The 14,670-nt window shown below is 43.6% G+C and overlaps 1 protein-coding gene across 3 annotated transcripts in view; it reads right to left on the bottom strand.

Annotated features, from left to right (window-relative positions):
• Positions 1-14,670, bottom strand: part of VEPH1 (ventricular zone expressed PH domain containing 1) — a 213,032-nt gene that overhangs the window by 128,755 nt on the left and 69,607 nt on the right. For all 3 annotated transcript variants that reach the window (XM_080658193.1, XM_080658195.1, XM_080658194.1), the window contains one exon: positions 7,175-7,384. In XM_080658193.1, the coding sequence (XP_080514319.1) occupies positions 7,175-7,384 (210 nt within the window). The remainder of the gene's footprint in view (positions 1-7,174; positions 7,385-14,670) is intronic.

Here is a 14,670-nt window from a genome sequence, read left to right as displayed (position 1 = left end):
CCACCTGCCCTTTATGAAAAGTAGTGCACTCCCAGTGCATCTCAAAAAAGGGCCTATTTTAAATTATGAAATTTTTGCAAAATGTGGCTTTATTATTATGTTTGTTACTCTTAGTCCCCGTAGGAAAAATGCTCTGCAATATACATATAAAGCAGATACACATTCCACTCTGAGAAAAAAGATCTACATATACTAGTTATTTCGTAAAAATAGAGAAAGGATATAGCCAGCTCTGCTTCACACCTTTACTGATACATGCGGTTCCCTATGCTACCTCATTTCTTCTTCGGTCTGGCCTTACTTTGACTTGTCCCATGCATATCCCTCTATTCAGCCTCTTTCTCTGAAGAAGAAGGGAAAAAGCAAGCCATTGACTTGGTTGCTGTCCTCCCTAATTTGCCTGTTAGGTTTAAGTTTCGGCCCAAATACATGCAATGAGAAAGCCTTGGGCAACACTGAGAAAGGAAGTAACAAAGTGAAGTGCTGACATTTATTGAACATTTCCCAATCTCCAGACACTGTTTTACATGGTTTAATTCATTAAATCCTCACAACAAGTCTATGAGGTGACTAAGACTGCTATTCCCATTTTACAGATGAGGAAACTGAGTCAAGAGACGTGATGAAACTTGCCCAAGGCCACCCAGCTGTTAAGTGGCTGAGTCAGGATTCAAGTCTGACTCTCGAGCCCAGTCTCTTCGTCACCATGTTGCACTGTATGGGAGCCCCCACAGTAAGCAAGATCATCCATGTGATGGATTCTTATACAGACATAACCTAGGTGGGGATCACTGCTCAGTACAGTGATGAGTGTTCCTCCTTGGAGCTGCACTTCCCCAAGTTTGATGTCTGCTGAGGCCTCATCCATGAAAATCTCTTTCATGATCCAATATCATCTTTCCCTTATGCCACCTTCCAAGGAGCCAGAATCTTTGAGAATCATAGATTGACATGCCTCATCACATGCTTTCTGGTTAATGACTCCATGTCTCCTGTCAAACTCATCTCTCAGCTATTAGGTAACAAAGATAAATTGTGTAGGCTCTGAAGTATCAATAGTCCTCTTATTTTTTCTCCTTTTTCTTAAGTGATAATTATGTGTCCCAAAAGAAATAAGCAAAGACTTGATTCAATAAAAGTGGTTGGTGAGAATCCAACCTTCAAATTCTTAATTAACAGTATTCTCGATTATTCACTTATTCTTTTGGCCAAAGGTGAATTCAGATCAATAAGGTATAATCCCTTTCTTCTGGGAGCTCAGAGACTCATGAAGAAAAAATAGACAGGAACAGGCAAATTACAACATGGCAAAGCTGGTATGACATTTCAGGTACAACCCAAGGGTGGTGGGAGCAAGGCGGTGACTAGCTGCCTAAGGGAATTGGGAAGAACTTACACAGGAGGCAACTTTTGATCTGGGTTGAAAAGATAAGTAGTGGAAGAGGGTGGAGACTCTCCAGGCAGAAAGATGGGCTGTAAAGATCAGGACATTTTAGAGCAAGGTGTGCTCAGGGAGTGATGTTAAATGCTAGTAACAGAATATAGGGGGATGGAGTAACCTGGATAGGTAAGAGCTAAAGCTAGAAAGGAAGATTGGGGCAAAACAAGGAGTTTAGCTAGTATCCATCCTATAGGCAGGGGATGAGCCAACAGAAGATTGTGCAAGGAAGTGAGATCACAGTTGTATTTTTAGGAAGAAAACTGGTAATTCTACAAAAGATGCATTAGAGTGGGTAGGAGCGCATTCCTCTCTCACTAGCCCTCTAGAGCTAGGCACGTTTTTATTATATTTTTGCTGCTGCTTGCTGTTGTTATTATTATTAGTTGAAATGTATCAAGTACTTACTATATGCCTGGCACTAAGCTAAGGGCTTTATATGAATTATCTGGATGATGTCTGGGGATGGCCCCTAAGGTGCTACTAAGAAGTCATTTATGCTGTTATCTGAGAGGTTTCCATGGCAATCTTCTCATTTGAGAAAGACAAAAGGACCTGTGTTATTTTGCCATCTTGAGGATATAGCTAATAAAATAATATTTCTTATTTATACGCTTATTCAACTCAGCATTCTGCAGAAATGGGGTGAATCTTGGCATGGTGAAGAACCAGCTGTGCTCTTTAGGAGACAGCACCAAGGAAGGTTGCACTTCAGGGGCAACAACCCTTCAGTTGTCCCAGAAGAAATTTTCTCTGCCGTTTGGCCCGGTTTCACTCTCCATCCAACAGTTATGCATTGGATGTCAGCATGTACCTGAAAATGTCCTGTGAGTCACTGTATAGCCTCCTTCAGTGACACAATAATTTTATGGCTATTAAGCATGTTTTAATGTAAATTTGGGCAAAAAAATACATGAGGAAATTTGGGAGATAGAGAAAATAAGGATCTGTAGAGTTAATTTTTGTTTTATGCAACTTCCCTCTGCTGGGTGCAATGCAGATAGAAAAATGATGATGCAGCAACAAGCTGTTGAAGCAGTTTGCCCACTCAGATGGGCCCTGATTTGAATGACACACGCATCTGGTTCCCCATAGCTAGCCCTAGAGGTCTTACACCTGGCTTCACACAAGCACAGAAGGTGAAGCATAAGTCAATTAATAACTTGTGTGATTGACTCTGAGCTGATTCTACCCCTGAGACCATCTCTGGCCTGCAAACTCCTAGGAGACTCCCTTCTTCCTCTTACAGATCAAACAATGCAGTTTGCCAGAAGCCAGGCAACAAGGGAGGATGGAACAGTAGGAGCCAATTAGTCACAGATTGTGCGTTTCAAAAGTTGGAGCAAGATACTCAAAATTTGATGAGCTTTTCTTCATTTCTAAAATCGCTTCAATCTTATCAACAAAATCATGTAATACTTGGAACCCCTAAATGCATCTGAAATTTTCACTTTGATGTCAAAGAGAAAATTTTCAAATCAAGTCAATTTTTAGATTAGTCCAGGATCGGATGAAGAGAGGATCCTAGGGCCTTAGGTCACTAGGGTTCTATCGAGGCAAGAAAGCTAGCATAGGGAACAAAGGCCTCAGGCTCTACCTCTCCCCTTCCTTTCTAAGTTAGAGCACTGTGGATATGATGTGTGGCCAGACACCTGTCTCCCCATGCCTCCATTGTCACTCTCCCAATTTCCTGGGAAAAAAAACAGTTAAGACAAACAAAATGAGTCTCAGCCAGAGCTGGCAACCATGTTGACATACATGGTAGTTCTGAAGCCTCTCGGCCCTCCAGATCATCATGCTATCATCTGGAGAAGAGGGACTGAGATGAGCTGCACTGACAATCTCCCTTCGCCCCCCACCCCCAGCATCAGAGACCAGGAACCACCCCCATTCCCTCCCCTTGACCCTAGTTCATAAAAACCTCCACCCAGACCCCCTCAGTGTGATTCACTGTCTGAGTTTGCCCACACTTCCTTCTTAAGTGTGTAATGTCACTTTAATAAATCTGCTGTTTTCATAATCCTCTCTGTCTCACTCTTGAATTCTTTCCTGTGCAGTGACAAGAACCTGGACACAACCACTGGGTTGAGGCCTCCCTTGGCCTCCCCATGAGCATCACTAGGACTGTCTTACCATTAACACTTTAAAAGTTTCCATATCTCATGTATTCTCTTATCCCTTTATCTCACCATAGACCAAGCTCTCTAAACAGAGAGTGGTGGGGTCCTTTCAGGACAAAGTTCTTGCTGCTCCCTCTTTATTGCAGTTTCCTTCTCCATAGATGCCTAGAACCCCAAACTCAACTTCTGCCCTGATGCCCATCTGGCAATGTACTTAAGTAATTTCCTGTTCTTTTTGGAAAGAGGCTAGGTAGAAATACATATATATATAAACCAACAGGAAAGATATATATATATATATATATATATATATATATATATATATATATATATATATATATCTTTCCTGTTGGTTTTGGTCTTTAGGAATATGGCTCCACACGATTTTTAGAGAGTTGAATAGGTTCACTAAAATTAAACAGTTAATGGCTGCTTAGACTACTATACTTATTCTTGGAACATCTGAACTTTAGCATTCTTTAAAGTTAAAAGAAGGAGTTTCTAAAGGTGGTATTTAGGTGTTAGAAACCAATAACAAGGGCATTATTCCTGAGTAAAGGAGCCTTGCTGACAATTATAGGTAATCTTGTCAAGCTGATGCTAAATGGAATGGAATAAAGGAATCAAAGAAAATCAGAGCCAGAGGGAGGTAAAGCAGTGTAACACATTACTTTTAAGAAAAGAGACCCAGAGAAATAAAATGACTTGACAATCAGCAACATACACATTCATTGTCCTCCATCATTCTTTCTGCTCTGTTCTCTCAATTAGCTGGGCACGTGGCCTCCTGAATCCAGACTATATGTTCCAGCCTCCCTTGCAGCTAGAGATGGCCAGGTGCAGCTTAGTTTTATTTAGTCAATGGGATATAAACAATAGGTTGTGTTTGACTGTCTGGAAATGTCTTTCTCCCCTTTCCCCTTCCTGCTGGCTGAACTACTGACTTGATAGGTAAAGATGATTAGTGATCTTGGACCATGAGATGGACCCTGTGCTCAAGGATGATACAGCAACAAAGTAGAAAAATCCTGGGTTCCTGCCACAGGAAGTTCTAGACTGACTGCATTTGAGACCTGTATGTGCAAGGGAAGTAGATGTGTATCTTTGTTTAGGCTACTGTTATCTTTAATTTTGGGGTTATTCTCAGCCTCACCTAGTCTAAACTGAAATAGTTTCCAGTAGTTTAGAATAGTTTTAACTGATTAGCATGGCTTGATGGAAGCGGGGCAGGATGGGTGATGGACAAGGCCTGATTCCAAGTTTAAAAGAGGAAAATATTTTAAATACTTAATGTCAAAGGATCTAAAATACTGACTCCCAAACAACTGCATCAGAAGTACCCTAGTAGAGGGTCCCCTAAATCCAGAGTCAATCTCCTTTTCCTGGAGATTTTGATTTAATGGGTATTCTATGAGGCCCAAGAACTTGTATTATGTAAAAAATGTTTCCCATGTAATCCTTACGCACAGATACATTTGGAATTATTTCCTCTACAATCATTCTCTACTGGAAAGCTGAATCAGAACCACCGGAAAATAAATATTTTCTCCCTCAAACATAAATGTGTTCACTGGCACATGAGAATGAGAGGTTGGTGGTGGGGGACAGAAGGAGAGAGGGAGAAGGGGGGGGGAGGGAGGGAGAGAGAAGAATATTTTGATATTCTGAATTCTGAAATAAGTGATTCTTAAAGTTATTTGGATCCTTTCTTCCTGCTCCCACCTGGTGTCACACAATATCACCTAATAGACCATTCTCAGGTTTGCCTTAGGTCAGAAAAAACCTACCGTGACATAATTGTTATGTGGCTAGTGTTTGTTGTTGTTGTTGTTTTTTTAATGTATATAGATCACCTTTTCTGTGGGAAGTTTAGTCATTTCCAGTGTGCATTACTACACTTGAATGAATCATGAGTATATTTGTGACAAAAAGAACACCGTCAAAGCACAGGAAAAGTACACTTTCTAAAGATTCCAGGGCCTTCTACACCAGAGGCTGCATTTTTTTTAGTCCGTGAAAAAAATCTGCAAGATCAGCAGATCCAATCAAACAGCTGTCAGCTGAAGTTAGCCTTCAAGCACTTGGGCACTTGAGCCGGTTCTGGCAGCAAAGGTGACGACGGCACGGGAAAGTGTTACCAGAAGACAGATTGTGGCAGGCGTGAGACATTCCCAACAGCAATGGACAGAAAGGGATTAGACTAAGCAGCATGTCCCTACCAAAGTAATCCTTTTACAAGATCCACCCTCACGTTGACATGTGCCGGCTGCTTGGGAACTCAGCTCTCCCATCTTCTCTGGGGAAACTCGAGAGGAAAGCCCTGCACCACGAGGACGCCTAGCCTTCACCAGGCTCTCTACAAATCTCAGCAGAACCAAAGATCCATTTGGACCCAACATTTGGAAAAAAAATCAAAGAATACCAAAGATCTAATTCCAATTGAGTCACCAGCCAACTCGGTCTGCGTAAGTCACCTAGCTTTTCCAGTTTTTAACTTTCTCCTGTGCAGAATCAAGGGGTTGAGTTGATGAACTATAGAAATCTCTTGTATCTTATAGCAAACTATTATTTATCAGTGGGTAAAAGTAAAAGCTTTGCTCTATCAATTATATATTTGCTTTTATTTTAAAAGATAAAGATCCTAAATCCCAATATAAAATTATCAGACATACATGTATGTGTGGGTATACATGCATGCACACACCCTTCAGAACTTGAACTTCTGGAAATTCTTTCTTAGTCGCCTAATCCCCATGAGCTCTGATGGCATCCTGTGCTCCCTGCTAAAAGATTCCATCATGCAAATATTTAGGCTAGGACTTTTAACATCCACGAATGTTTATTTCACTCTCCTAAGTAACCTCATCCAGAGGGCGCAAAGCATACTGCATCCAGGCCCCTATTGACAGGATAGCCATGGGCTTTCATTAATAACTAGAGATCTGGTGCATGAAATTGGTGCACGGGTGAGGTCCTTAGGCCTGGCCGGTGATCAGGACTGATCAGGGCCTTCCTGCTGTGGGCTGGGACCTTCCTTCTGGCTGCCAGTGGGGCCTGCCAGATGGGGGAAGGAACCAGGGGAGGTTGGCCAGCCGCGAAAGGTTGGCTCTGGGAGAGCACTGACCACTACAAGGCAGCTCCTGTGTTGAGTGTCTGCCCCCTGGTGGTCAGTGTACGTCATGGCAACTGGTCATTCCGGTCATTCTGGCTTTCCAGTCATTTAGGCTTTTATATATATAGGTAGGGAGTCTCTGACTCTGTGCTTACTGATGGTCTCCTGGGTTAAGCAGAACTGTGACCAGAATGAGATGAAACCCCTTTATTGGTTTTGTAATTATAAGGTGGTCTTGAATCTGTCATACTGCTCTCTCCATTTTAACCCTTCCCTTCCTCAGGTGCCACTCCAGCAATGACATCCTCACTTCCTGAACCTTCCACGTAGCCCTGTTATATAATGTGGCCTTGACACAGAGGCCACTGTCCATTCAAAAGGTTCAAAAAGAACTGAGAACTCTCAGAAGTCCCAGGAAGAATGTGTAGGTCATAGAGCTTCAATGGATTGAGTGCCAATGGAATTTAAGGAAATGGAGAGAGAGGGAAAAAAAGCCAAACTTACTTCATCCACATGCCCCACAGCTCCATAAATTCTCGCCATCTGTCCAATGAGGTAGGGGAATCTCTCACCAATCTCTCTCAGCATTGGAAGGAAACTGTTCAAAGCCACTGGCTCATAGCCTGCGATCTCTGTGAGGATGTTTAGGATGACATCACTATGGGTTGTGTCCTTCAAATGCCCGATTAAGAAAGGAATACACTTCTGAACCACCTGCAAAAAAGAAAGGAGAGGGGGAACAAAGAGAAACAAGGAGGACAATTCATTAAATCAGATTCAGTCTAATATATATATTTTTGTATTAAATCTGAACTCAGCACATTCTGAGATTATTACCCTTGTTGGAACTAAAGCAAATCTCCCAAGTCTGAAATTTTAAATTTGCAATAAAATTACAGAGACTTCGGTTTCTTTTTCTTTAAATCTGTGCTGTGCTATTAAAGAGTAAAGTTTACAAGCACTTAGATGCCACTGTTCATAAATCAAGTTTTGATGTGTTATGTCCTCATCAGAAGTGTTATATTTTCCTTCAAACAACCATGAGAGCTATAATTTAAAAGACAAAGTATGTAAGAGATCCTTGATGACTTAATCAAAGCCTTCAAATTGGAGAAACAGGATTTGGAAACATTTAAATATGTTTTCATTGATTTTTAGAGAGAGAGGAAGAGAGAGGGAAAGATAGAAATATCGATGGGAGAGAACATTGATCAGCTGCCTCTTGCACACCCGCTACTGGAGATTAAGTCTGAAACCCGGGCATGTGCTCTGACAGGGAAACAAACTCGTGACCTCTTGGTGAATGTGTCTTTGCTCAACCACTGAGCCACGCCGGCTGGGCTGGTTTGGAAACATTTAACCATAAAAATAAGAAAGCAGAAGAGAGGTCCCATGTTTTCTTCAGTTTTCCATTTTGATTAAAAAGATGTTAGGGCTAGAAGCCCACATCATAAGATAAAAAAAATAAGAAAGTAAAATAATTTCTACTATATTCCCAATAGCCTAATATTTTTTTCTGTATTTTAATTCCTTTATGAATATAAAGATGCAATACTTCATATTAAGGAAAATGTGAATTTTTGTGTGGAATAAATTCACTATGTTAATACACAGATATATCGCATACTGATAATTTAACAAATTGTTTTGTCTGCTAAAATAAGATAATTACAAAGGACAGCCTGTGGAAAACAACAATAAAAATCAAAACTCTTTGTTCATCCATCCTTCTACATACTTATTTCTTTTGTTTATTGTTGGTTTGCCTTTTTGGTTTGTTACCTGTTTTGTAAAATAGACTTGAAATGTAGCTTCTGTTATTAAAACCGAATCCAATGCACAACTCAATCTGCTGAATCACAATCCGCCCCCTGCCTCAAACCGGTTTTTCCCACCTCTCAGCCACAAGTGTCTCTTTTCTCCATAAGTGACACCTTTATCTGCTTGGAAACTCAAGCCAGAAATCCGAGACTTGTTCTTGACGACTGACTTTTTCCCTTATCAGCAGCCTCAATCATCCAGTCCTATTGATTCCATCTCCCAAGTATCCCACAGATCCATCCACTCCCCTCGTTTCCATTCATCTATCCACTCACTCATTCACAAATATTTACTGAATCCTCCTTATTTGCAAGGTACTGTTCTAGATGCTGGCGTTACAGTTGCTAATGAGTATAACAGGCCTTCATGGAATAATGTACTACCTAGAAAAGGAGACATTTAGCAAAATCAATAATTGCAACAGAAATGCATATAATAAATTTAGTAATAAATTCCATGTAGGGACAATCCCATGCTGAGAGACTGCCCCAGGGTCCTAATTTAGTCTGGTGGTGGTGGTGGGGGGGATCAGGGAAATCCTCTCTCAGCAGGGACATGTAAGTTGAGACCACTGATCCAATCAGCCTGCATTTGGGTTATCCTAACAGCTTCCTAAGTGTTCTCTCTGCCTTCAGTCTTGTCTGTCCAATCCCTTCCCCATGTGTGGCCACAATGGTGACCCTCCCCTGCTTGCAATACCTCACTGATTGGCCATTGCTCTCAGGATGGAGACTTAGCTTACCTTTTCTGAACTGACTCCTATCCATCTTTCTAGACTTATCTCCTCAGCCACCTATTCTACTCTGTCCCCATCCAGATCTCATCTTATATCACACACTTCAATCACGTATTTAAAAAGTTTAAAAAATTTTTTTTAAGTTTTCTTGACCTGCTAACTTTTCTCTTGCATCTGGGATTTTACTCATGTGATTCACTTTGCCTGTAATTCTTATTGTCCCAACTTTGCTGGGTAACTCCCTGTCATTTGGAGGCCTCAGATTAGCTGTGCATTCCTTAAGAAGCCTTCCTCAAATTTCCTTCTCTCAGTCCAGTGTCGCTGCTGAAATTCTGATCATACCCTAAATGGGTCTGAGTGGGTCCTTCTCACGCTTTCTTCTCATTGCTGGTCTAGATGTCTGCTTTGCAGGCAGGATTGAAAGGTCTATAAGGTCAGGAATCATTTCGATCTTGTACACCACTGTATACTCAGTGCCTAGCACAGAGCCTGGCTAGGAGGGTGAGTTGGAGGAACACATCAAAGAAAGGCAAGTCTAAATTATTGTACAGGCTAACATTTGGATAATCACACACTCCCATATACTTGAATAGTTAGTTGTACATAATGTGTCAACGTATATACAGTCATGTGCCATATGCAGCATAACTGATAGCGTCATAAAAGAAGACAGTTTTGAGATAAGTAAAATTGTCCTACCTGTAAATTTAAACTTTACATTCATATCTAGGACTTTGGAGGAAAGGACTGGGCTAGATTCTGATAACTGGCACAGAGCAATGAACAGTTCAGTAAACGCTGCCTGTGCATTGGGAGCGATTGTATGTCCTTCAGGGGAAGCCACGAGGGATCCCTGGCACACATGGCAGAAGTGTCGGCCAGCTGCTCCGGGTCAGGGCAGCACACCTAACTCAAGGCTTTTAGGAATGGAAAACGCTTACACACTTCCTGTCTCAGTCTATAACGTTCCATTTCCCTGTCCCTGCTGTTCATGTGCTATTCCCGGAACACCCCGGTCTCTGTGACATGTGCTCCCTGTCATGCCAATTTCATTTTAATTCCATCATACCCTCCAAGCCACACAAGAGTATGTTATGTCTGTTGCCCCATAAAGAAAAATAAAAAAGGAAAAGAAGAAAAGAAAAAAAAGAAGATTCAAGGCCTAACCAGAATTGAATGCATAAAAGAAGCAAGGAGAAGAGATGACCAAGCAATGTGAATAAAGTGATACCGATTTTACCAATTAGATAAAAGTTGATTATTTGCTATAGTTCCCTAATAATCCAAAGTTTATTATGGTGGTGATAGAAAAGACAGATATTTCTCAGAGTTTATCATACATGTGCTAGGGAAGGGGTGCTTTGGGCTTCAGATGGGTTATTCTTGGATAAGGAAGAATTTTATTTTCCAAATGCAGAGCATTGCTTTAGTCTGGTCTTTTTGGTGCTGCCTCATTGGCACTGCTTCACGTCTCAGAGAAGCTTGTCTTTGCTGAGAGAGAGGGGCCACTCAGACAACAAGGATGGCTGGCAGAGGGCAAGCTGGTGTGGCCTTGGTTCAGGCCATAAGCCCCATTCTATGGATCACTGAGAAGGCTTCCAAACTGGCCTCCCAGCCTAAAGTCTTTCTCCCCTCTCTTCAGCCTCCTCTCTGCCATCAGAGCCACTGTCCTAAAACCCCATCTGATCATGTCAGGACTTCAAAGATTTCCCACAGCCCACGACCAGAATCCCAGTGCCACGGCATTCCAGGGTCTTCACTGATGGGCTGATCTGACGCCTCTTCCCCCATGAACCCTCTGACTCAGCAGCATGCCACTGACTACCCACAGTGGCTTGAACACAGAGAACTCGCATACTTGCAAAGTCAACCTCAAATAGCTCTATTTCTGGGAAGCCTTTCCTCCAGGCCGTCCTAACATATACAGGACTTGGGGCAAGAGTACAAATGGAGGCCCCCAGACCACATCCTAATATTCAGCAGCTATTTAAAAAAAGTTCTTTCCTTCTACCTGACACATAGATGCCTTTATAACAATCTGGGAGGCTTGACTAGAATTTGCAATTTGTGGCCTTTGTAGAAGGAACCGGGGGAAATGACCCCTACCCCATTCCTTGCCCTTCCCTCCCCTCCCTACCCCTGGCTTTGCCCTACAAGGAGTCTTCTATGCATGTCTGTGGATATTCTAGCCCACCTGTAATGAGCCAATGGCTCATCTAGGCCAGCCCTCAGGCCTGTGGGGTCACACTTAACATGGCCTGTCCTTGGGAGAACAGACCCAGCCAACAGGCCTGTACAAGCCCTGGAAGCAGGATGGAGATATGCAGAGAAGGGATTGCGAGTTACCTGGACAGTGTTTGTAGGTGGGGCAGTGGATGGGAACAGGGCGGGGGGCACAAGTCCAGACCAGAACCCTGTAGAGCAAGTTGCCCAGAGAAGGGTCCTATCCCTGGCTTCTCTGTTTCTTTCTGAGCAGAATTAATCACTGCCTTTTATCTTATTTTTTAATAGAGGCTGATGCACGAAATCTGTGCAAAGGGCTCAGCCCTCGCAGCCCCGGCTTTGTCCAAAAGGTCGTCCAGATGGTTGTTTTGCTGTTCGGTCTAATTAGCATATTAGCTCTTTATTATATAGGATTTTTTGCTTCCACAGCAATCTGCTGACAATTTTAGTATCTTGTCACTGAACTGAAGTGTTGTAGACACATCTAATCATCCCAGGCCACAGGCACCTTGTGGGTGGGGCCATCTGGAAACATAGCACCATGTTAGATGCATAGAATAAAAGGTACAGCTATTGTGTGTGTGTCCACGTGTGTGTGTGTGTGTGTGTGTGTGTGTGTGTGTGTGCATGCCCTCTTAACACTATCTTCTTAATGTTCTGCAACTGACATCTATTTTAAATACCGAAAGTGACCTCTGAGTCATGTCAGCTTAGTGATGCTGTGCTTGGTGCTGTAGGACTAAGTATGTAACTAGAAATGCTTTACACTGCTGAGAGAAAAATCCTAGAAAGTTACTCTCTTCTCTAGGGACCAGACCACAAAAGGAGTTCCTGGGTCTGGACATTAATCAATGGAGGGCTGAACTTGCCACTTGCTGCCGGTTAGGGCTAGAAGCCCACATCCTGGGGATAATAACAGATCTACTCACATGTGCTACTAAATTCTGTCCCTTTCATTGGCTCCACTACAGCATAATTTCCAGGAGCCAAGAATGCAGACTTTGCTCCAGAAAGCCACTTGGAACATTGACCACCCAGCCTCTTCCTATAAATGGACTCCGAGGATTCTCTGGAGCTTCCAGCCATGAATCACCAACCAGGAACTGCGTGTATTCACCTACGGAAGGATGGTTTTCTGAGAGAGGGATACCCAGACGGCAGTGATGGAGGAAGGGCACCCACCTGCCCCTGCCCGCCAGCCACATGGAAGCTCACAGACGTATGGTTGATGTTGAAGCTATGCCATGTTTGCAATCTCATGGACTACTCAGCTGCACATAGAGAAGATGTTTTCTCACAAGCCAACTATTGACCCCCCATCCCTGGAAAGCCAGGTGATCACCAGTCACGGAAGGTAGGTAGTGAGGAAGGCATTCCTGCACTTTGCCCTCATTGGAGAACCCAAGCACTTTACGTCCAGGTTACAGAGCATTGGCACAACTTTTATGCAGAAAGAAAAGCATTGCTTTCATCCACATTCCCCAAGGTTAACAACCTCTTCCTTTAGCTTCCTATTTTATCTGAAATTAATTGAACTAGACTATCATTGAAAGCCTTAGTTCTCATTTCTGATTATTGCCACGTATTTCACTTTCCTCTCTCAGTAAACCCTTTCTCTGAATTCCTCCCATTCCCTTTGCCCACTGTCTAATTAAAGAACAAATTAAGAGAGAGAAGGTGAGTCAGGTGCTCCTCTAGCTCACTGCCTGTGCCCCTCAGCGATCAAGGGTGAGCTATTGAAGAGCTGAGGGCTGAACGAGGCAAGAAGGGGCTGTTTTAACACAAAGGGGAGCGTTGATGGGAAACAAAGTGATGGAGAGTTACCTGTCACAGCTTCTTCCCACCAGTTAGGGTCCTGGCACAGGCAGGGCCCATTCACACCACTGTGGATGCTTCCCAAACCCTTGCTTCTTCTTTTTACTGGGCTCCACACTCAGCACCCACAATACCTGCAGGAATTTGTTTCCACCCTCTCCTCCTTGTTCAGTTCAATTCTCCTCCTCTTGCCCAGCTCACCTTTCTGACTGTCACCTTCTGCTGTGGCTTCTGGAACCACCATATGCTTTACCAGCCACAGCCTTACAGCCTCAATTTTTTAGTGATTGAGATAAAAAGATCTCATTGGCGAGATTTAGACTGAGTTTACGATGTAGCTTGGACAGACCCATATGGCTTTGGGACAGGTATCTAGCCAGTGTCAGCCCCAGATTTTTTATTTATTTATTTAAACTGAATTTATTGGGTTGACATGGGTTCATCCCATAGGTTCTCAGGCTTTAGGACTTGGACTAGAACTCACACCATCAGTTCTCTTGTTTCTAAGGTCTTCAGACTTAGACTTGACCTACATCACTAGCTTTCCCGGGTCCTCAGCTTGCAGATGGCAGAGTGTGGGACTCCTCAGCTTCAATAACTGCATAAGCCAATTCCTCATCCTATCTAATAAAAGAGTAATATGAAAATTGACCATACCTCTGCTACACCCACAAGCCATGCCCATCAGCCAATCAGGAGCGAGTATGCAAATTAACCCAACCAAGATGGCTGCAGCCACTGAGCGAGCAGGAGGCTTGGGTTTCCCCGGCAATGGAGGAAGCCAAGTTTCCGCCTGCTCTGGCCTGCCTTGGCCTCCGCTTAAGGCTACAAAGTTTCAATTGTAGAAGATAAATAAATCCCAGATACCAGGGCCTCCACTTGGGTTGCCAGCGGGCTTGGCCAGCCTGCAAACCACCACAGGCCCCTCACCCAGGCTGCCTCACACCCCAAGGGAACCCCCACCCTGATCCATGACACCCTTCAGGGCAAACCAGCTGGTCCCCACCCGTGCACCAGGCCTCTATCCTATCTAATAAAAGAGTAATATGCAAATTGACCATCACTCCAACACACAAGATGGCTGCCCCCATGTGGTCAAAGATGGCTGCCCCCATGTGGACACAAGATGGCCACCACAAGATGGCCAGCAGGGGAGGGCAGTTGTAGGCAATCAGGCCAGCAGGGGAGGGCAGTTGGGAGGGACCAGGCCTGCAAGGGAGGGCAGTTAGGGGCAATCAAGCCTGCAGGGAGGGCAGTTAGGGGTGACCAGGCTGGCAGAGGAGGGAAGTTGGGGGTGACCGGCCTGCAGGGAAGGCCAGTTGGGGGGGACCCAGGCCTGCAGGGGAGAGCAGTTGTGGGGGGGGGCAAGCCTGCAGGGGAGGGCAGTTAGGGGCAAACAGGCTGG

This window comes from Plecotus auritus (genome assembly GCF_963455305.1).
Source record: "Plecotus auritus genome assembly, chromosome: 2".
NCBI lineage: Eukaryota > Metazoa > Chordata > Mammalia > Chiroptera > Vespertilionidae > Plecotus > Plecotus auritus.
Note: the sequence above shows the minus strand (reverse complement) of the source record. Positions and strands in the feature narration are given on the sequence as shown.